We start from the raw sequence: 21,692 nt of genomic DNA, 5'->3' as shown, positions 1-21,692 counted from the left end.
CCTAGCTCTCTTGTTTTCTGTTTTGGTTCCTTACCCCTTGTGAGGTCTACTGGTGTGTGCGCGCCATCTTGCCTCTTTCTACCACTTACGCTCCCCATCTATCTACTGTTAGTACCAAAATGGAAGGGAAGAACTGCTTCCGCACGCGATGGACGCAGGAGCCTATCTTCAGCGGCGGCGCGTTGGCCTCTCTTGCGCTTCCAGTGTCAGACCCCGCTGCGTCGTCCGCACTTTCCACGTCGGCCGCTCCGGAGGAATGCCTCGTCATGGCGTGCGGCGACACCGTGAACGTCGTGCGTGCAACAAGTGGAGAGGTGCTGTGCAGGTACACGTTGCCAGTAGAGGATGTGATTCTCCACATTGACGCCGTGACGGTACCCAAGGCGTCGGATGACGGCGGCAAAGACGCCACAAGTGGAGATGAGGGAGAGGCGCGGGCGAAGCGCGACGCCAGCGCTGCGGAAAAGTCGGCCACGACGAAGAAGGCTCCCAAGAAGAAGGCCGGAGCCGGCAAGACAGTCAAGCCGATCGAGGAGGACGAAGAGAACGCTGGCCAAGCGGAGAAGAAGGTGGCCGTGCCGTCCGTGGCGGCGTCCTCAAGCGACGCGGCTGCCTCTCAAGGCGACAGGGAACTTGCTGCACCGGCTGGCAGCTACGTTGCGGTTGGCACGCGCTCTCTGCAGGTCTACGTGTTGCGCGTTGACGCCCGCGTCGAGTCGCCGGCCTCGCCCTCGCCCTCTCCTTCAGCGGAGAAGGGTGTCGCTGCCGACGCCGCTTCTGAGAAAGGCAACGCTGCAGGGGCGGAAGGCGATGATGCGGATGTAGTCGGCGCGGCAACAGCTAGCGGCACCCTTGTGCTGTACTCGATCGAGCTGCAGCGAAACTGGACGGCGGCGCAGCATGCCATCTCGGTCGTGCACTTCTCCCAGAGTGGCACCTACCTCGTCTCGGGTGCCACGGATGGCAGCGTGAAGGTGTGGAACGTTTTTCACCATCACCTGACGCACAACTTGGTGTGTGCCCACAGCTCCCTCGTGCAGAGCGTCTGCCTCGACCCCAGCGAGGCCTACCTCGCCGTCGGCTCCTTCGAGGGACACGTCACCGTCTTCGACTTTGTGGCAAAGCGGATAGTGGCGGCAGGGCGCCCGCACGTGCAGGCGGTCGAGTCCATGATCTTCAATGACGCGCTCACACACGTCTACTCGATCGCCAGGGATCGCCGTCTCGCTCTCAACAAGATGATGTTCAGCGAGAACCGCAAATCGACGGAGCTGAAGGAGGTGCGCGCGATTGCAGTGAAAGAGCACGTGTCGAGCGCCGCCTTCGAGAGCGCCGGGCTACTTCACGTTGGCGCCATGGACGGCGTGGTCAGCACCTACCGCGTGAGCGAGGACGAGGCGGTACAGCTTGTGCGCCGGCTTCCAAAGCCGCCGTCCGCGGACGCCGAGGACGGCGCCGAGGAAGCGTTTGTGCGCTCTCTGCTTGTGGCCGGCGTGCCAAAGGGCACGAACATGCGCCGCCTGCGCGACTCTGTGGTGCAGGACGCGCCGCACGCGCCGGACACCTCCTCCTTGTACGTTGGCGACGCAGGATTCAGCATTCAGCACCTGTGCCCCTCGTCGGCGGAGCGCAGCCAGTACGAGGTGGCTCGCACGGTTGTCGGCTTTCTCGATCAGCTGCTCGACGTGAAGCTGTTTCCTGAGGCCTCGCCGCTGCACCGGGCTGTGGTAACCAACAGCAAGGATGTGCGCCTGTACGCCTCGGATGGTTGCGTCTCCTCGAAGACTCTGCGCGGCCACAGTGACGTGGTGCTCTGCTGCGCCGTGAGCAGTAACGGGGCGTGGATCGCCACCGGGGCCAAGGACAAGGAGGTGCGCGTGTGGTCGACCGAGAGCTGCGAGACGGTCGTGCGCGGTGTTGGCGGGCACACAGCGGAGGTGACATCGCTATCTTTCAACGGGAGGCAGACGGACACCTACCTGCTGCTCTTCTCTGTTTCCAGCGACGAGAATGTGCGCATGTGGGACATCGGCGTCCCTCTGGCGGAGCGTGTGTCGGCAAAGCAGCCGCGGTCCCGCGTGGAGGAGATACAGCACCGAAGCGGCGTGAACGCGGCCCACACGGGCCCTATCTACACCGTGGCTGTTGCGCCCAACGACCAGTACGTCGCGACTGGCGGCAAGGATAAGTCGGTGAATGTGTGGAACATCACAGGCAAGAAGATGTACCGCGAGGCCTCCTTGAAGGGGCATCGGCGTGGCATCTCATCCCTTGCCTTCTCGCCGGTCGATCGCGTTCTGGCATCGGCCTCGAATGACGGATCAGTGAGGCTGTGGTCGCTTGTGTCGCTGACGTGCCTGAAGTCGATGCAGGTGGACCGCACCTCAGTACTGCAGGTGGGCTTCTTCAACAACGGCACGCAGATTGTCACGAGCAACGCGGAGGGCGTGCTGCGTGTGTGGGCCATCGCGTCCTCGGAGTCGGTCTGGGCGGCGGAGGCGCACACGGAGAAGATATGGGCCTTGGCGGTCGAGGAGCGCCCCTCCTCGGGCGAGACAATCTTCTACTCCGGTGCCGCCGACGGCGTGTTGATCGCGACCGAGGACTACACCGCTGAGGAGGTGGCCCGCGTCAAGGAAGACCGGCACCAGATGATCCTGCAAGAGCAGGCGCTCTCCAACGCCCTTCGCAAGGGCGAGTTCTCAGAGGCGTTTATGCTGGCCCTGCGACTGAGTCACCCGCGTCATCTCCGCCAAGTGCTCGTGCGCTGGTGCGCCAAGGACGCACGCCAGTGCGAGAACACGCTTCGCGGCGAGCTTCTGCCCGCCCTTGATGCGGAGCAGATGACGCGGCTGCTGCAGTACACGCGAGAGTGGATCACGAACAGCCGTCATTGCACGGTGGCTACTCTGGTGCTCTACGTGCTTATCTCCTCACACCACTTTGAGGCTGTCGCACAGGTGCCGTCAATGGCGTCGCTGATCGAGCCGCTGCTGGCTTACACGCGCAAGCACAGCCAGCGCCAGCACGACCTGCTCCGGCGCACGTACTACATCGACTACGTCATCCGCGGTCTTGCCCCGAACGTGCTGACCTCGCTTCCGCCATTCGTGCATCACGGTGAAGGGCGGAGGGAGGAGCCGCCGCTGGCAAAGCGCATGCGCGTCGAGTGAGTGCTGTGCTTCCTCTGCTGAGGTGTTGATGAGCACGCCAACGGATAACTAATCGAGGTTTGTGGCTGTGTAACGCGCCGGCCTTGCACTTTTTCTTTTATATCCTCCTCGCCTCGCCTCCCCCCCCTCTCCCCTTTCTCTTTCTCTTCCTGTGCGTGTGTGTGGGTGTGCGCGTCTGTCTGTCGTGCTGGTGGAGTGGTAGGACAAGCACACCGAAGCATGTTTCTGTGCGCTTGCGTCGTGTATACGGAGACGCAGACAGACAGACGGACGGAGAAAGCGGAATGGAAGGGCCGCGGTATCTTCCGAGGAGCGCATAACCATTGGACGGCCAAGGGCGCACATCATCGTTAAACGAACAAAGAAGCACCATCCCGCCAGCGCAACACGAGGCAGAACGGGGTAGGGAGGGAGGGGCGCATGACTTCGCTACACCATTCTGCATTCGTGTTGCATATCAACATCGCGTCTGCATTCGAGGCGTTATCTCCTCCGAGTGGCTCCACACGCTCACCCCCCGCCCCCAAACGCCGCCCCTTCACGAGTGGTATCACCTTTACCGCCACGCTCGGTGTGTGTGTGTGTGTGGGTCATCGTGGCCTCGCATACGTGAAGCATGCGTTTCTCAAACATCTCTGTTTCTTGCCTTCTTCATGCTGACCTCTTCACGTCTCTTTCACTTGAGCTCTATCCCCCGCATCATGTTGTGTGGTGGACCGTGGCCACGGCAACGGATGCGCGCAGGTGCACACACGCATTAGCAGCCATTCGCACGCACGCACATAGAGACGTACGTACGCGTACACTCACAGACGCACACACGCGCACACGCCGAGTGACCCACCAATTGCACAGGGCTACCCTGCGCGGTCCTCCTAGCGTGCGGCACGCCCCTCTCCTCCCTCGCAGCAATAGAAGTAGCAGTGCCGAGACACGGAGGGGGGAGGAGGGGCACCAGCGCCTAGCGTTGCGCAAGTCGTAGCTTCCGTCTCGTCCTCCCCCTACATCTCCGCGCATAAACACACACACACACACACACACAAAACGCACACACAGGTACGCCCACCGCTTAGACACGCGAACCCAGCAGCTGTGGCGCCGTACACTGCACGTCGTTCGAGCCTCCTTCTTTTTCGCTCTCTCTTGTTTCTATCTGTCATCCACTTCGACACCCATAGACTGTGCACCTCTGCTTGGTGCCTGGCGCAGCGCCATTACCTGCCTCCCCCCTCACGTCTGCGCGCGTGTGCTCCTCTGGTGGTGGCTCTCATCTTGGTCCAGCCGACCACACAGACACGCACACGCGCACGAAACAAAAAAACGATCGTAATGAGTGGCGAGGGCGTCCATTCCCTGACGCAGCGGTTGCTGTCCTTGGAGGACATCATCCGGCAGCAGGAGCAAACGATCAGCGCGGTGCTGCAGCGGCTGCGCGATGTGGAGCAGCACGCCGCGGCGGAGTCGCACAACCGCGAGCAGGCGCAGCAGCAAGTGTACGCGCTCCTCAGCGATCGCGGCGGCGCCACCGCGGAGGCCGTCAATCAGATGCAGACGCTTTTGCGAAATCACGACGATCGTCTCAGTGCGCTGCAGGCTGAGGTCCAGGGGCACGGCGTGGCGTTGCGCGGCGTCAGCGACAAACACGATGCGGCGTTCCGTGGAATGGAGCAGCGTCTCCAGGCGGACGCCAATGGCGCGCACCAGCGCGCGCAAACCGGTGAGGCCGCATCTGCTGAAGCAATGCGCGCGATTCAAGCGCAGCTGCAGAGCCTGGCGAACGCGACGCAGGCCATCGAAGCTCGCAACCATGCTAATCTACTGGCGCTCCAGCAACAGATGAGCGCCGAGATCGCCGCGCAGCGCCAGCGAAGCGACAACCTAGAGAGCGCCATGCGCGATGCACTGCGCGACGTGCACGGGTCCCTTTCTGGTGATGTGCAGAGCGCCGGTGCTCAGCAGCGCGGTGATCTGGAGGGCGCGGTGCAGCGCATCAACCAGAAACTCGAGTCTCTCGACCAGCGTACACGCCTTGACATGAATCAGCTACACAACACTGAGCAGGCCGACGTCAGCGACTTGCGGCGCCGCGTTGGCGAGCTGGAGTTCAGTTTGAGCGAGATGGTCCAGGCTGCCACGAACGGGCTGGCGCGCGAGGTGGCACAGGTAGCGCAACACAGCCAGATGCTGGACAAACGGCAGGAAACAGCGCACCAGGCAATCCTGCAGGAGCTCGCCAAGCACGACAGTCAGCTAGAGACCGTGGACCTCAACTGGCGGGCGAGCGTCACCGACCTCAGCGTCAAGATGCGCGAGGATGTGGCTGCCACACAGCACCGTGCAACAGCGGGTGATCAAGCGTTGCAGTCCCAGATCGGCGGTGTACAGGATCTTTTTGTTGCTGCAACTGATAAACTACGCCGTGATTTGACGGCGCTGACAACAACTGTGCAGGAGAATTGTATAAAGCCACTCCAGCAGGCGCACCACGCACTGAGCATACAGGAGCAGCGCATGAGCCGCATCGCCGACGACTACGCCTCTACGCAGGACTATCTGAGGACGTTCGTATCGCACGTCGACAAGGATGTGACACAGTTGAAGCACGTTTTCGAGGCTGCGGTGCGATCCGCGCACTCCGACCTACTGGAGCGCATCAACGTCATCGCGGCGTCGCACACGATAAACCAAGACCGGGAGATGCTCCGTGCGGAGGTGAATCGTGGTTTGGGGAGGCTCTGGGAGGATGCCAAGAACATGTTTTTGACGCAGCGCAGCTTGAATGATATCCAGAAGCAGCTGATGATGCTGGAGAGCGCCGTGCGCGTGGAGCTCTGCGCGTTGGCGGAGCGGAACACAGACGTCTGGCGCACGATCGACGATCTCCGCATCGGGCGGCTTCGCGCAGCCCAAGAGCCGATCACGTCAGCCATAGCCACCAGAATAGCTCCGGAGGAAAGCCCCTTTCGCGATTCAGCTGCCGCCAATGCCGTCACCTCTGCTGTGACAACTCCCGTTGCAGGTTCCCCCTCTCGAGTGCCCCTGAATCAAGTATCGGCGGTGCAGGCAGATGCCCTCAAGGCATCGCCAGAGCAGATCAGGACTGCAGCAACCGCCGCCATTGCGGCGCCGTGGTCGTCGATCTCGGCAAAGACGTCGCGCGCCAGCTCCGCGGCGGCGAAGGCGGAGGAAATCTGCAGGGCCAGCGATGAACATAGCGAGCGTCTGCGGCAGCATGAGGAGGACATCAAAGGGCTGCGGGCCTCCTTGCAGCGACTGCGCATTGCGCAGGCGCAAGACTTCAGCAAATCGGCGAGCGCAACCCAGTGGGACAGCGCGTCACCAACGAGCACTGCAGCAGCCGCTGCCGCCCAGGACGATGACACATCCGGGGAGGCTAGGTCGGCCGCGCGAGAGGCAGCAACGCACGTTAAGGCTACAGAGTCGGCGCAGGACGAAAGCGTGCACGCGGCCAAAGAGCTTCCGCTTGACCTCCAGGTGGTCGACAAGCTCGAAGACTCGCTGCAGATGCAGTTGGGAGAGCTGAAGGCCATGCAAGCAGCTACAGTACCTGGGGAGCAAGGGCAATCTTTACAGTCGTCGCCACCCTCGAAGAAAATCAAAAAGCCGATGGCAGCGCCGTTCTCCACGAAGGCCACGCCATCACGCTCGGTGCTCTTCAAGAAGCGCGTCGTCAAGGAGGAGGGAGCCGCGACACATGAGGCAGAGGACGAAGCTGCAGCACATGAGGCAGAGGAGGATGAACATGGCGTTAGCGACACTGTTGCTTTTACCATATCTTACCCACCGCAGAAGGCTAAGAGCCACACTAGTCTCTCTGCGGACGCCGCCGCGGCACCGGAAGATAACCTCGTCGAGGTTCCCGGCAAGTCGACCGGCGAGGTTTTCATTTTGCGCCAGGACACGCTAGGCGTTACGTCGCCGGTCTCAGTGCGGATGCGACCGGCCACCACGGGCTCTGCCACAATCCTGGCAAAGCCAGTGACCTCGTCGGACGCGCTTGTGAAGTCGAATTCGAGAGAGAGTGCCGTGAAGAAGCCGTTTCCCAGTCGCGGCACCACCTTGTCCGAGGTGCTGCTGCCCACCTGTCAGTTCGTGCGTAAGCGCGAGTATGCCAACTTCAGAGACTTCACCAAGCGGGAGATCGACGCCGTTTGGGTAGAACTGCTGAACGTGCGTCGTTCCCGCGGTCTTTCGAAGGAAGAGCTGCTGCTGCACATCAGCCGGAGCAAGGAGGAGCTGCTGAACACGGTACTCAAGATTGTGCAGCAGCATGAGAGAGAGCTGCTCGGCATGCTGACCAGCATTAAGACCCAGCTCACGGAGATGTATCGCAACCCGCACTCCATGCGGGATATTCGTGTGTTTCCTATCGACGGCGGCCAGCGCCTGGAGGAGTTTGTGCGCTCCCTCTCAGGCCAACTGAAGGACATGCCAGTCGCAACCGAGCCGGTGCCCGCATCAACTCCAATCAACACCGTCGGGCCGTCCGAGGATGGAGGGCAGAAGACGCTGTCGCAACCAGCCACACACGAGCTTGGCGAACGGTGCGCAGCGACGTCTCCCACGGCAGCCGTGACGCCGTCTGGGCAATCCCTGCTCTCTACACCACGCGGCGACCAAGGCGGGGTAGACACGACACTCTCGAGCGCACCCTCTTCCTCGCCGATGGAGCCGCAGCTCATTCATCCGATGGTACACCGCCACGCCAGCCATCCCACCCTCAAGTCCGAGTCGCAGGGCGTCTTGCACGTCAGCATCGACGAGATGGCCTCATCGAAGCTCGACGGCTCCCCTCAGTGCGAACCGTCACACTGCTTGGCGCCGAAGCGCGCATCCTCGACAGACCAGAAGCAGGTGCGGCAGCACACCCCAACCACCTTCGTGAATCCGCAAGTAACGGCTCCTGCACCGCCCCTGTCCGAAGCGGAAGGCATCAGGTCGCACTCCCTTCCTGCTGGCACGTCTTCGACGTCAGCGCAGCTATCCCAGACCCAGCTACCGTTACCATCATTGACGCCTATTGGGTTCGAGCCTCATCTGCCGCTTGATGGCTTCCCTGCGGTCGCTTCTGCTGGTCCCCGCCCAGGGAGTGGTAGTGAACCCTCTTGCTATGTTTCTCTGCACGCAGATCGCACCGGTGCGCCGTTGGACCTGCTGCGGAGACCGAGCGACTCGGCCATCCGTGGCTGCGCCGGCGACGACCCGGTGCGCTACGTGAAAGGATCCAACTCGCCGTGCAGCCGGACGGGCAGCTCCATCCACCTCAACCCGCTGCACGGGGTCGGCGTCACCAATTGTCTGCCTCTTGCTGAGACGGAAGCTCTTCAAGCGTCAATCGTGACAGCTGCGCCGGGCACGGCGTCGGTCGCACAGTCTATGGACGGCGGGTTGCAGGTCCTTGATGATGTGGGACAGCCAGACACATGGGCGCCTTCGCATCAACGTTCTCGAGACTCGTCTTGCTTGCGCGCGGCTGCTCAAACGGGGAAGCCAGATGCACCGCGGCAAAACGACGCGTCGCTTGAGGAGCACCACTTCTCTCATATTCGCCAAGAGAGCGAGACCTACTACCAGTCGGTAGAGAACATGCGGCCGTCGCGCAGCGGCGTGCGGCGTCGGTCTGCGGGCACCGCAGCGTCCCCTTCCGCCATTGACGGTGCTTCGCCTCTGTGCGCCAGAGAGCCAGGACATCTCTACCACCGTCAGACCCTGACGTGGAGGCAGCCGCAGCCCTACGCGCCGCCTCACCATCTTCCCTCTCCAGTGTCGCAACCGCAGCGGCGCGACTACAGCTCAGCGCCAAACGACTGCAGCAACTCGGTGCCGATAGGCATTGACCCGCCGCGTCCACCTGCGCATGTCCACTCACTTTCATCAACTGGGACCATCCATCTGGGGCCCTACGGGAGGCCGGCAGGTGCCAACACTGGAGGCTGCAACGGTGGCAGCAGCGTGCGCTACGTGCACAGCAGCTCACAGTCGTTCAGCTCTACAGCACAAGAGCAGCACCGTTCCTCGGGGAAGGTGTCGTCGAATACGGTTGCGGTGCGCGTCCTCGACGACCCTGTGAGCGGAGCAGACGACTCAAGTAGAACGGACCAGTCCTCGGCGGTCACCATCCGCCCGTACCACGAGTTCTGATAAAAGGGCTGGAGGCGCAGTGTTCGATGCTCTTTGGTGCTGCGGCGAGGTGGTTGATGGTGCGGCGTGGACTGCACATGAGCTCACACTCCTCATTTGTGCTCAACGACGGCTCTGATCCACTCACCACACCCACGCGCCTGCGCGCAGTGCGCTGCACAATGCTGTGATGCAGCGCTGGCTGTCTATTGCTCCTCCCAGAAACGCACGCACGCCTAGAGAGTAGAGTGTGCCGACGTTACTGCGGCTGTGTTTCCGCGGTTCGGTGGCGAGGAGATGGACGGTGGGGGCGAGTGGCGGTCTTTTCAATCCGTCTGTTCTTGCTGCAGAACTGTCCATGCATGCACGCTCATGTGTGCGCGTGTGGGGGAGTGGGAGCAGGTGCCGGACACTGACAAACAATGATGAGACGAGTCAGAGCGCGAGGTTGTGTCTGATGCGCCTCCTTTCTGTATCTCTCGGGGTGTCTCTTGCCAAATCCTTCCCTCACGCTACCCCCCTGAAAGCCTCATGAAAGGCCCCCCCCTCCCTCCTCCCGCCCGCCCCTCACCTAAGACGGAACCGTTGGCATCTTTCATGTGCACAACACGTACTGTACATCATCCCAGGTGCTGATGCTTCCCCCTCAAACAACATCCCTAACCATATCAAGTTGCTCTCCGTCTTTGCCTACTCGGGCCATCTTGTCACTAGCTAAGGTGGCAGCTCGTGTGCCGCACACAAACCCACACGCACGCAAACGCACATACACGTAAACACACACGCCGGCTTCATTCGTGTGTGTGTGTGTCTCCTGTCCGGTCAGCCACGGACTTCCGCCGAACTCTCCCTCTCCCTCTCACGCGTCGCAACACGCAGAGGCAGCGAAGTGCCCATGCGGGCAAACATTTGAGATTGCTCTTCACGCTGGGGAGGCGATGCAGGGATGTCCGTGTGCCCTTGCTCTGCAGCGGTACTCGTTACTCGCTCAATGCATAGAGCGCCCTCTTCTTTCCCAGCACTCGCCAACATGTTCGTGCCGGTGATAGTCGCGCACGGCTCTGAGCGAGAGTCTTCGATGCTTTCTTCGCCTCGTAACCGCCATACTTATCTCTTTCATGTTTCTCTGACTTGGTCTCGCATCGAACATACGGCACCCCGCACGCACGCGTATCGCCACCACCATGTTACGTGTGCCAGTGTCCAGCGGCGAGTGCGACCACCGCCCTTTCCAGGAAGCGAAGCACACACGTGCATACCTACCCCATCCCTCGACAGCCCACTCACACAGAAGAGGCGTAGAAGTGTGTACCGCATAAAGCTATGGGGCGCAGCAAGAGGTCTAAGGCGACGGCGCACGCCCAGCCTTGCAGCGACGGGGAGCGTGAGGAGGAGCACGACTCAGCCCCTGCGACAGTGTTGCCTGAACAGGCTGAGGGCTGCGGCGATGAAAACGGTGCATCGGCTGCTGCTGATGGCGCTCAAGCCACGCCCGACCAACACAGCGGCCGCTGCTCGGAGCGCGGCAGGGATAGCGACGATGATGCTCCGAAAACGAAGAAGAAGGAGTACAGGGGCAACCGGCTCAAGAAACTGGAGGTGCAGCGCAAGAAGGGCACGGACAAGGGCGCTAACGAGGACGACAAGGCAGAGGAGGCGGCGAGAGAGGGGGACGCCGACGAGGAGCCTCTCATCGTGACGCGGCAGAGGGCCGTGGAGGTGCTCTACTGCCCCATCTGCACCTTTCCGGCGGAAATGTGCGAGTTCAGTGGGATAGTGGAGAAATGCCGGCCGTGGCTACTAGAGTACGCGGCAGATCTGGCTGACGCCGAGGAGCGCGGCCGCAAGCGACGCATCTTGACAGAGAAGGACCGCCTTGAGGCGATGCTGGAGGGGCGCGGCGTCAAGAAGGCGCTAGAGCGCATTGTCGTGCTGGAGGTGGAGAAACGCACCGGGCGACGCATGATCACATCTGTCTTTGGCATGGACCTCTTCGGCTTCAACCTGAAGGATGTGTCGAGGGACTGGCGCAAGCGCTTCTCCTGCGGCGCCGGCGTGCGTGCCGCGGAGGAGGGCAAGCACCAGGACTGCATCGACATTCAGGGCAACGTGGTGGATCAGCTGGCGGACATGCTTATCACCAAGTACAGGATTCCGAAGGAGTCGGTGTACCTGATGGAGGGTAAGAAGAAGGTGCCCTACCCGTACTAGTGCTGGCGATGCTCTTGCAGCCGCAGCGTTGACACCTCGTTCTTGCGCCTCCGTTTCTGCAGTAAACCGTTGACGCTTGTGAGGTGGCGATGCCCCACAGGTCACAGCTGCGGCGGTGTGAGCGAAGAGAGCAACAAGGCACCGGCTTTTGCTGTGCGTGTCAAGACACGGGCGAAAGTGGAGCGCAAGGCAACCCAACGCACAACCCTTTCAAGGTAACCATGCGTGGTTCTCCGTAGCCCCTGCGTCTGCGGCTCTGCTTCTTGGCGTAGTCGGATACCGATGCGACACTGTTGTTGTGTCTATGTGTCGCGGGCACGACTGTGCGCCCTAAGCTGAAGGGCTCGCCGCCTATTTCTCTCCTCTTTCCGGCCTCCGCCTCCTTGCAGCACCTTTTTACTGCGATATACCCGCGCGCGTGAAGTGGGGCATGTTGCCGTCGTGTGCTGCAGTGCCCCGGCGCACGACGCATGCATCTCTCACGCATGCTCTGCGCCTGTGTGTGCGGGCGTGCGCGACTCGAACTGCGCCGTCGTCGCCGCGGGGAGAGGTAGAGGGAGCACCCGACCCAAGAATGGCCAAGGGAGGGCAGACCTGAGGGAGGAGTGGGTGCGCGGCGTCAACACTAACACCGATTCTGCGCTCGACACCCCGGAAAAAAAAAGACCAGCGAGGTGCCGCTCGCGCATTTGCATGCACAACCAGCGACTGCGCTGGGATGCCATGCCGCCCCAGAGCTCGCGCTTGGGCGTCTGTGTGTGCACGTGTCCGTATGCCTGAGCACGGTGTTTGTTGTTCTCCTCTGGCGCTGTCCGCCTCGCTGGTCGTAATCACCCGCCTCTTTCAGCGTGTGTGCGTTGTTGTCCTCAGACCCATCTCCGAGTGGACAGAGGGCGATGCGTGCACTTGTGCTCGACGGTGGCAGGCTGTTGCGACTGCCGCCGTCGAAATAACGGCGTGTTAGTCTATCTATGCGTATATATATCTGAGTCAAGGCGCCCACTGTCGACTGTCTTGCTCGCTGCCATTGGATTCCTCCAATGACCTACGCGCCGAGGCGCTATGCTAGCGCACCGTTCTTTCTCCTGCGTGAGCGTCTCCACTGGTGTAGACTGCACCCGCTCTCTCCCTCTCTCCGGCTCCTGCTCTTCCCTTCTTGTTTCTTCACAACCGTCACCCTGTCGGTGTGTCCGGCACGCTTGGCGCGCCCCTGCCAGTGTCCCGCGTCACACAACGCACGGAGCAGCGCGCTCAGCACCGCGTTTGAAGAGGTGCGCACCCACGAGAAGTCTCTGCTGCAGTCGGCATCCTTGCATCCGTTGCAGGCCTCTCCCTGCCTTGGGAGAGTGGAGAGAGCACACTCCACGGGACAGCCACGCCTTTAACAGAATTCTCACACAACATTACACCATGAAAGCCTTCTTTAAGAGTTTGGTCTACAAAACTCTCGTCTCGGAGGCATCGAATACGCCTCTGGTGCAGCGCGTGGCGGAGAAGGCGGCTCGCATGGAGCGCGACTTGACCAGCGAGAAGTTCGGGCTGTGGCTCGGCGCCGCTGCCCGTGAGGTCGCTAATGACATCCGCTCCAGCTACAATGTAGTGCGCGCGTACCTCAACCGTGACGCAGTGCAGAAGCCGCAGCAGTCACTGTCGGCAGGGGGTGGGCAGGCGGGGACTGTCGGTCACGGCCCTAAGCCACCTGAAGGACGGTGAGTCCCGCAAACCGCGCACACTCACACATACACACAGCGGAGCGTTTTATTGCTTCTCTCAGAGACACACTGCGGCGTCATTTGAGTGCTGCGCTCCGCTAAACGCAGGCGCGTGTGTCCTCTTTCCTCCCCTTTCCCCCCTCCCGTTTTCCGAGAGAGGGACCATCCACGCAGTCCGCGATTGCTGCTGCTACGGGGGAACGCACCACCGCACCCTTCCACATCCCATCTAGTAGTTCACGCTTGCTGCCAAGAAGCATGCGGAGAGCATGCCGAGGGAGAGAGGACATGAGTGACCTGTTCAGCGCCCGCCTTCTGGATCTGTGCGCTGGTCTTGCCTGCACTATTACTGCCCCCCTTTTTCTTTCTTCTCCTGGCTCATCTCTTCTGTGGATGTCGGTCTTCAGGTGTGCACGTCTCTAGGTGTGGGTGTGGCGACACATGCCTGATCGGACCTCCCTTGGTGAAGCCGCACCGCTACCACCAACATGACAGTTAACACCACCACCACCGAAAGCACGATCCCTCCCTCTCGCTCTCACCACCGTCTCCCGCCTTTTATCGTCTCTGCCGCTTCGCCCCCTCCCTTCCCATTGCACCTCGCTCGCGTCACTCACCATGACGAGATGTGCATCTGTGCCGCACTGCAGGCGTCCCCGACGTTCATCGCCTTGATCGGACAACAGCAGTGCCTGTCTGATGCGACGGGGGGACGGGAAGGGAGGGAGTTGAGGGCTACACGCGTCCGACAAGGCGCAGGGGCCGCTTCCGTTAATGCTGGCGGGGTCTCTTTGCTCTCTCCTGCTTCGCTGCCGCTCTCGCAACGGGGTGCCTAACTCTCTTCTCTTCTCCCATCCACTCCTCTCCCCCCCTCTCAGTGGAGATGGGCTCCTTAGGTGGCGCGTCCTACGTGGTCAGGGTGCAGCAGGCAACGACAGCGGCAGATGCTCTTGCTGCGGTGCAGTCAGGCCTCGCGGATGCCTCCGTCTTCTTCTACGGGGCTCTCCTGAGTGCGCTCCAGACGTGCATGAGGAGGCAGAACGCGACGGCAGTACCGGCCCGCACTTCAGACACGATCGCGTTGCTGAAGCTGCTCACCTTCAACACGGTAGCGGACGTCGATGAGACGTCCGATGGTGTCAAGGCCCTCCTCGCCCAACAACCGGAGCTGATGACGAAGCTACAGCTGCTTTCGTTTCTCACCTTATGTAGCGAGCACGCACTGACGCCTGACGGCGTGTGCCTCTCGTACGACGATGTCGAGCGGGCGCTTGGCGTTCAGGACACGGTGTCGGTGCAGCGCACGGTGTTGCATGCGGTGCAGCAGCGGCTGTGTGTGGCCCGGCTCAACGAACGAGAGCGGCAAGTGCGCGTGTACTCGTACGAGAGCCGCAACGTGACGCCAGACGACATGGCAAAGCTGAGGGAGCGAGTGGCGCAGTGGACCGCCTACGCCGAGGCGCACCTGCGTGATATCCAGCCAAGCTAACCGTGTTGCGCGCCTGTCCATTGAGTGGTATTAGCGATCTCACCTCTGCGCCCACCTTCACTTCCACGCACAGCTACACGGAAAGGAGATGTGTATGAACGTGCAGAGGTACGGTAGGCGCGCGTAGGCTGGCCGAAACGGGCGCGTCTCGCGGCATCTGCAGGCGGCTCCTTCAGTTCTCCCGCCTCTCTGCCTATTCCTGCGCATCGTATCGTTTTGTTGTGCGTGAGTTTGGCCCTGCTTCTCTTCATCTCTGCTTCGCCCGACTTCGCTGTTGTTTCCTGTCGCCCCTTCCCCCTCGGCCCCGCATTTTCGGTATGTGTGCGTGTGTGTGTGTGCCAAGGGAGGAAGACGCCACGAGTGTGTCAGTATGTGTGCCGAAGCTGTGCGACGCGCAAACGCTGGCACAGGCGTCAAGCTCCAGGAGAGGAGAGAGGGATGCTATCTGTTTGGACTTTGTCGACCTTCGCGTTGACTGGCGTCGACACGCCTCTCATGCCGCCTCACGGTGAAGCGCACGCCGGGCGAACACGAGTGTTGGGTGCTGCGCTTTTCTCATGCCTATTCAGCTGCTCTCCCCGACCCCCCTCCCCGATGCTGACCTGCGACGTGGTTGCCATCTTCCTGCTGCGTCTGCTCCACCACTAGCACCTCTACTCTTTGTCGTGTCCAATTTCCTACCTGGCGCAGCTGTGTCGGTGGGTGCGGCGCTTGTCCTTGTGCCATCGTGCGCCGGTTGTCGTGCTTTTCTGTGCGCTCCTCACCGCGTTCTCTTCCTTTTGGCGCAGGTGAGCATAGCACACACGCGGTCCATCTTGCTGGTGGTGCGAGCGGCTGTAGGACGGGGGGGGGGGCTGCTCCTCTCTGTTTTTGCCTGTGACGGTTTTCTTTCCAACTGAGCCTTCTGACGCTCACGCCGTACAATCACGCCCTCGCCCTTCACCACCAGCCCGTCTTGTCCTCTCACAGCACTGGCCACACCCATGTACACACACACACACACACACACACATACACACACACACATACACACACACACATACACACACACACATACACACACACACACAAACCTGTGCTGACGTTTCGCAATTTTCTTCGGTGGGTTTTGCCATACGCCGCTTTCCGTGGCAGAGGCGGGTGGACGCACCACGTCGAGTGGCAAGTGCACAACCACACACGCACACGCACAAGGGCACGGTGCCCCGCCCCCTTTGTTTTTCCGGCTTTGCTGTGTGCGGGAGGAGGGGGACGTGGGGGGCGTGTCGGATCGGCAAAGCGCCTGCGCCACGTCCGCACTGAGTGACGGCGCAGCGCGTTCGTGCTGTGATTCGGTTTTGTACCCGGCGCCCCTCTGCGTTGCCTCCATCTCTCGTTCTCATCTTTCGTGTAGGCTTGGCCATGTCCGCGGTGGCGTCCACCTATTCCTCCGCGCAGGCTGCCGCTGCACCACCAACGGCTCCGCCCCCCACGGAGGATGAGGCCGCGTCGTACACAAGCTCTATTGTTCAGCTCCCACCGACCGTGCCGGAGCTGATCCAGTGCCTGGAGCAGCAGCACGAGCGATGCGCGCAGCTGACGCGCTGCCTCGAGCGCGTGCACACGCAGACGAGCCGACTGGTGTCAAGCAGGGCCGGAACACCTGCGGGGGATCAGTATAACGCCCTCTTTTCTGCTGCTGCAGACGGCGTTGCCAAGTCGAGCTCCCCACTCGCTGGGTGTTCGCCGACAACGTCGACACCGCCGCCGCCACCCTCTTTTGCCTTACAAGTCCGCCCGGCTGCTGACGCCAGCTCGGCCCCCGCCGCTGTCGTTGCGCGCGGCGTCCCTGCCACCACGGCGACGGGTGCTAGTCCGCCTGCGGCCCATGCCGTTGCCGGCCGGGTAGTGCACGGCACGGCTGTGACCGGCAAGGTGGTGGGTGTGGCAGGTGCGGCTTCAACCACCACTGCTGTGCGCGCCGTGGTGGTGGCTGCGGAGCCGTCGACGATGACGCCGAGCTGTGCGCCGGCAACTGCACCCTTCTCCGAAGAGGTTGCAGAGCTGCGAGTCAGGGCCGTTGCGTTGGATGCTGCGCAAGGGCTTCTGACTAGCACTCAAAGTGAGCTGAGCACCACACAGACCGCACTGGCCATGGAGAGGAAGCGGCTCGAGGCTGCGCTGGTGGAGCTTGCCGAGCTCCGCAAAGCGCTTCTCGCGGATGTGAGCACCACCTCCCTGTCACTGCCACAAGCAGGCACCACGCCGGCTTCTCCGGCGCACCAACTCGCAGATATGCAGACGCGCTTGGCAGAGCGAGAGACGGAGGTGCGCGCGGCACGCCTGCGACACGAGAGCGCCGCGTACGCTCTGGCACAACTGCGGGAAGCTATGTCCACCATGATGCGCGAGAAGGCGTTTTTGCAGGAGAAAAACGCGCACCTGGAGGGCCAGCTGCAGCGCCTCTTGACAAGCTCGATGGAGGCGGCGGCCCACCCGGCACCACGTGCTGCAGCAGCGGCACCGCGGCTTACAGCCAGCGAGGCGTACCAGAAAGAGGCGCTGGAAAAGCAAATCAGCGACTTGCATGCCATGGCCGACAGGCTCACGCGCGACGCAAAAAAGCAGGCGGCGCGGCGAGCCAAGGCGGAGGAGGTGGCGCAGGCCCTCCAGAAAGAGAACGCTGAGCTGAAGGCGTCAGCGCTGCTGTACCGCCGGCAAGTGAATGAGAGCGAGCTGGAGCTGGAGCGGGCAATCTCGCGCAAGGAGGAGGATGAGCGACTCCGGCAGCTGGAGCGAGACGCAAACCGCCTGCGCATCGCCTTGCGTGACCGTACCGCCCAGTACCAGCAGGAAAAGGCGAAATGGGAGCGGCAGATGCTCGCCTTGTCTCGGCAAGCACGTGTGAACGAAGCGGCAGCGAAGCAGCTGCTGAAGCGCGTGCTAGCCTGCCAGGTTCGAGAGGTGGTGTGGAAGCAGTGCCTACACTCCGCCACGCAACGCGGTGATCGCGACAAGTCCACGACTACCGCGGCCGCGAATGAGAGTTCGAAAGTGGCACCGGAGCCGGCCACACCGACTGTCGCTGCGGCATCGTCGTCGACGTCGTCGCGCATGGAGGACGCCGCCGTGACGACTCTCCGTGTCGCTTTGCCGTCGCCCTCTGTGCCCTACAGTCCGGTTTTCGGGGCCGCCGCAGACACAGCCGTGCTTGTGGACCGAGAGCGGCAACTCGAGGAGCTCAAGCACACCTTTGAACAACGCATCGCGCTGGTGGAGGCGCAGCGGAAGGCTGAGATGCAGCAGTTGCTAGCCCTCAACAAGGAGCTGCGCCAGGCGCTCACTGTGTCTCAGGACGGGTTGAGCGAGAAGACCAGGTTGCTCGAGGAGGTACAGCGCCGGTTACCGCCATCCGCGGTGGCGCCGTTGAGCAACGCCCCCGCTGCGCCGACGACGACGTCGCAGCGCCCTTCCTTCTCGGGCAGCTGGCGAGACACGTCCGCGGCGTGGGTTTGCCGCAGCGACGGCGAAAACGGCCCTGTCGCCTCTTCTCTCGCCGACCTCGACAGCGGCGATCCGCTCCCGTCGACGCACCTCCTCGTCGTTGCGTCTCCGCGGCAGGTCACCGACATTGAACGGCGCTACAACCCGGAGCACATGTCCACCTGGGAGGCGGTGCAGGTGGAGAACGAGGCGCTACTCGACCGTTTGACCACGATGCAGGAGGAAAAGTGGAAGTTGACGACAATGATCGAGGACCTGCAGCTGCGGTGTGCCGCGCTGACGGGCGAGCTCAAGCGGAACGCCTCCACCATGAACCAGCTGTTGGCGGCTGGGGTGTTGACCCCTGCAGCGGTGTCGCGTGGTGGTGATGAGGGTCGACTACGCTCCCTGCAGTGTCTTCTGCAGGAGACGTTGCAAGCGAAGTTGGAGCTCGAGGAGCGGCTGCAGGAGGCAACGCGGCAGTTGCGGTGAGGGGCTGGCCGTGGAAAACGGCCCTCTTCTAATATCTGTCTCTCTGCCGCGCGGAAAGGGGTGGAGGCGAGACGCCGTAGCGGATGCGCATGCGCGCATGTCTCGCCTGCGCCATGGCCTTTGCTCGTGTGCTGCGCACGCCTCAGCTCCTTCCAAGCCGTCTGTGTGGTGCCTCCGCCTCTCCTATGCACATGCGTGGCTGTCTTCTGCTTTCTCTGTTTTTTTTTTCGTGGGACTTTTTGGGTTTTTGGTTGCGACGTGCGGCTCGTGGGAGTGTGGCACACACACATGCACACATACACGAGACCGTTGTCGTGGCGCTCAGCGTCTGACACCACCGTGCCGGCGGCCGCGTGACGCCTTCCAGGAAGCAGGCCTTGAGGTGCATTGTTGAAAAGGGACGCGCCCGTGAGTGTTCGTGCACTTGCTGTGCCCGACCCTCCTCCTTCCCCTCCCCAATGAGGCAGAACAGAGGGCGTTCTGAGTAAGCGAGTGGCGTGCCCTGAGTGACCGCGTTACCGTCTGTGTAATGGTATCTGGCTGACGTGTCGCACGCGTCTTTTCACTGGTTTCGCAGGTGGAGGTGTACGTGACCGGCAGCGATGTCGTGCGACACCTCCTTCCGTATTCCGCCTCCCTCCCTCGTGGTTTGCTCTGATGATGATGCCCTCATGACCTCCCCGCCACCGATGTTTCTTTTATTCCCCCCCCCATCTTTGTTTACCTAGCACCACTGCCAACTGTTCCAGGAACAAGCAGCGAGGCGCTCGCTCTGCCTGCGTTGGCCTTGACGGAAACAGCTGCAAGCACAGCGCTCAGCAAGAGCGGTACTCGTAGTCTTCCCCTTTTTTGTCTTTGTTTGGCTGCAGCCCATGCCTGCCAGCGGCAGCAGCGACAGTGTGGCCGACATGATGGCCAAGGCGGTTACGAGCTCTGGCGACTTCTACGGTGGGCGCGACGGGGTGCAAGGCATCCAAGACCGCAAGGACGCCGTTCGAGAGAAGCGCCGCGAGCAGAAGAACACGCTCTCGCAGTGGTACGGCATGAAGAAGAGGCCGCTCAGTGAGGACCAGAAGCAGGAGATTGAGCTGCTCAAGTACCGCAACTTTGTGGACCCAGAGCGTCAGCACCAAGCACCCAAGAAGGCAGCCGGCGTAGGGGAGAGCGAGTTCATGGAGTTCGGCTACTTTGCCGATGTGGGGCGCAACAAGCGTCGTCGCTACAAGTCCTTCGCGGATGAGTGGATTGAGGAGAACCCGCAGTTCGAGGAGGTGGTCGCCACGCGTATCAAGCGCAACACGAAGGTGAATCAAAAGTCGAGGGCGGCCGCCGCGAAGAAGGCGGCGGTAGAGGCGGCCAAGGCGAAGGAGAAGCGTGCCTCGAAGCGCAAGTCCAAGCACGACGTGTTCTAAGCGTCAGATGAGGGAATGGGGGGTGGTGGTGCTGGATGGGCCGGGGTAGAGAAGCACACTGCCGTGGGCGCATGCGCCCTTTTTGCCATGTGCTCTTGTGGTGTGTATGTGCATAGCGCCGCCGCCGCCGTCTCCCTTCTTTCCCTACCGTGACTGCGTTGGCGTGTTCCGCGCTTGCGCGGATGTGCTGTTGCTTTATGGACTCCCTGAAAGGGGGCCAGTCATGCCGGTACTGCGGTATTCGGCGCGATGGACACCGATCTGCCGCCGCTGCTGCTGCTGCTTCTTACCTCTTGCAGTCGTGAGCGTCGCTGATGATGCCGGCGCCGCGCCGGAGCGTTGTCATTATGCTCGCCTGTGTGTGCGCAGTGGAGATATTGTCTTTCCCTCTCTCTGCACGTGTGCGTGTGTGTGGATGTGGAGGAGGGAGGAGCGGCCTTGTCCAGCATGTGTGCGCCGTCTTCTTATGTTTGCGGCTGCTGGCCTTCTGCTCTCCGCCGAGTGGGCAACGGATGCGAGTGTGCGTGCACGCGTGCGCATCTGTCTATGGGCAAGTCAGTGAGCACACAAAAAAATGCACACGCTCCGCCGCCATTCATGAAGCCGCGCATGCGAGCCCTTCACACGATCGCCGCACCCTCGCTGTCTCCCGCACCTCTTCTCTGAGGTTGTTCCCTTCCTTTCGTTTTGTTGTCTCTCGTAAGCTGCCGTATCGTGCAACGACGTAACCGAAAAGAACAAAAAATGAAGCGAAAGAAGGGCTCAGCAGCAGGCCATTGTGGCATGGCAAGCGTACGCGCAGGGCCGCATGCTACCCCTTTTCTCCTTGTGCGTGCCGTAAAGTCGACACACCGCGGCGGGGTACGGAAGGGCAGGGCGGGATGTGCAATGCCTGGGCATCTCCGCGTAACACCCATTCATCTTCGTTTTCAGATGTGGCCACCTCCCATCGACACACCCTCGCATCCGCTCTTCTACCCTCTTCTCTGCGCTTCGATAAAAGGAAACGCTGCCTTGTTTGATCGCGCTTCCATGAGCGTACTGGGCACACCGATACCCAATGCGACGCCTTTAACTGCCAGTGCGCACTCCCCACTTACACACACACACACACACACACACACACACACACGGCGCACGCTGTCACCTCCGATCGGCTGTCTCGCCGTGCATTTTTCTAGTCGTTCAGTCACCGTGTGCGTGTACACTAGCAGCACTCAGCAATGTCCCGCGCCAATGTGTTTGGGCCCAACTCGCTCTACTCCTTCACCAAATTCGGTGCGCTGAATCGCAGCAATGGCGTCGTGCTGAGCAAGCGCATGAAGGACACCTTCCGGCTGGAGAACCAGAAGCACATGCGTAAGGATTTTGATCGCGAGCGGCGCTACCGCCTCTGCAAACGGTGCGGCATCACGTCGGTTACCGTGAATTTTGACCAGGTTCCATCGGCCCGTGTGGGACTGTGGGGCCGGTGTGTCGACGGGAAGGACTACACCCACCACCGCCTCGTCGAGCTGTCGCAGCGCGAATATGAGCAGTTGCGGGACTGGCCCATAGAAAAGCGGCTGAACTGGTGGCGATATGAAGTCAATGATTGATG

General features: G+C 61.7%; 8 protein-coding genes across 8 annotated transcripts; all 8 read left to right on the top strand.

Annotated features, from left to right (window-relative positions):
- Nucleotides 1-119: 119 nt before the first annotated feature.
- Nucleotides 120-3,173, top strand: LINJ_25_0440 (conserved hypothetical protein; the record flags this gene model as incomplete). Its single annotated transcript, XM_001466040.1, has 1 exon — nt 120-3,173. The coding sequence occupies one exon, from the start codon at nt 120-122 to the stop codon at nt 3,171-3,173; it is 3,054 nt and encodes a 1,017-aa protein (XP_001466077.1).
- A 1,329-nt stretch (nt 3,174-4,502) lies between these two features.
- Nucleotides 4,503-9,335, top strand: LINJ_25_0430 (conserved hypothetical protein; the record flags this gene model as incomplete). Its single annotated transcript, XM_001466039.1, has 1 exon — nt 4,503-9,335. The coding sequence occupies one exon, from the start codon at nt 4,503-4,505 to the stop codon at nt 9,333-9,335; it is 4,833 nt and encodes a 1,610-aa protein (XP_001466076.1).
- A 1,302-nt stretch (nt 9,336-10,637) lies between these two features.
- Nucleotides 10,638-11,525, top strand: LINJ_25_0420 (conserved hypothetical protein; the record flags this gene model as incomplete). The annotated part of the gene is made up of 1 exon (XM_001466038.2): nt 10,638-11,525. The coding sequence occupies one exon, from the start codon at nt 10,638-10,640 to the stop codon at nt 11,523-11,525; it is 888 nt and encodes a 295-aa protein (XP_001466075.2).
- A 1,410-nt stretch (nt 11,526-12,935) lies between these two features.
- LINJ_25_0410 (hypothetical protein, unknown function) lies at nt 12,936-13,238 on the top strand (the record flags this gene model as incomplete). The annotated part of the gene is made up of 1 exon (XM_001466037.1): nt 12,936-13,238. The coding sequence occupies one exon, from the start codon at nt 12,936-12,938 to the stop codon at nt 13,236-13,238; it is 303 nt and encodes a 100-aa protein (XP_001466074.1).
- An 882-nt stretch (nt 13,239-14,120) lies between these two features.
- On the top strand, nt 14,121-14,726 carry LINJ_25_0400 (conserved hypothetical protein; the record flags this gene model as incomplete). The annotated part of the gene is made up of 1 exon (XM_001466036.1): nt 14,121-14,726. The coding sequence occupies one exon, from the start codon at nt 14,121-14,123 to the stop codon at nt 14,724-14,726; it is 606 nt and encodes a 201-aa protein (XP_001466073.1).
- A 1,401-nt stretch (nt 14,727-16,127) lies between these two features.
- On the top strand, nt 16,128-18,680 carry LINJ_25_0390 (conserved hypothetical protein; the record flags this gene model as incomplete). Its single annotated transcript, XM_001466035.1, has 1 exon — nt 16,128-18,680. One exon carries the CDS (start codon nt 16,128-16,130, stop codon nt 18,678-18,680), a length of 2,553 nt encoding a protein of 850 aa, XP_001466072.1.
- An 872-nt stretch (nt 18,681-19,552) lies between these two features.
- On the top strand, nt 19,553-20,092 carry LINJ_25_0380 (conserved hypothetical protein; the record flags this gene model as incomplete). Its single annotated transcript, XM_001466034.1, has 1 exon — nt 19,553-20,092. One exon carries the CDS (start codon nt 19,553-19,555, stop codon nt 20,090-20,092), a length of 540 nt encoding a protein of 179 aa, XP_001466071.1.
- A 1,223-nt stretch (nt 20,093-21,315) lies between these two features.
- LINJ_25_0370 (conserved hypothetical protein) lies at nt 21,316-21,690 on the top strand (the record flags this gene model as incomplete). The annotated part of the gene is made up of 1 exon (XM_001466033.1): nt 21,316-21,690. The coding sequence occupies one exon, from the start codon at nt 21,316-21,318 to the stop codon at nt 21,688-21,690; it is 375 nt and encodes a 124-aa protein (XP_001466070.1).
- Between the last annotated feature and the right edge of the window lie 2 nt (nt 21,691-21,692).

This window comes from Leishmania infantum, chromosome 25 (genome assembly GCF_000002875.2).
Source record: "Leishmania infantum JPCM5 genome chromosome 25".
NCBI lineage: Eukaryota > Euglenozoa > Kinetoplastea > Trypanosomatida > Trypanosomatidae > Leishmania > Leishmania infantum.
Note: the sequence above shows the minus strand (reverse complement) of the source record. Positions and strands in the feature narration are given on the sequence as shown.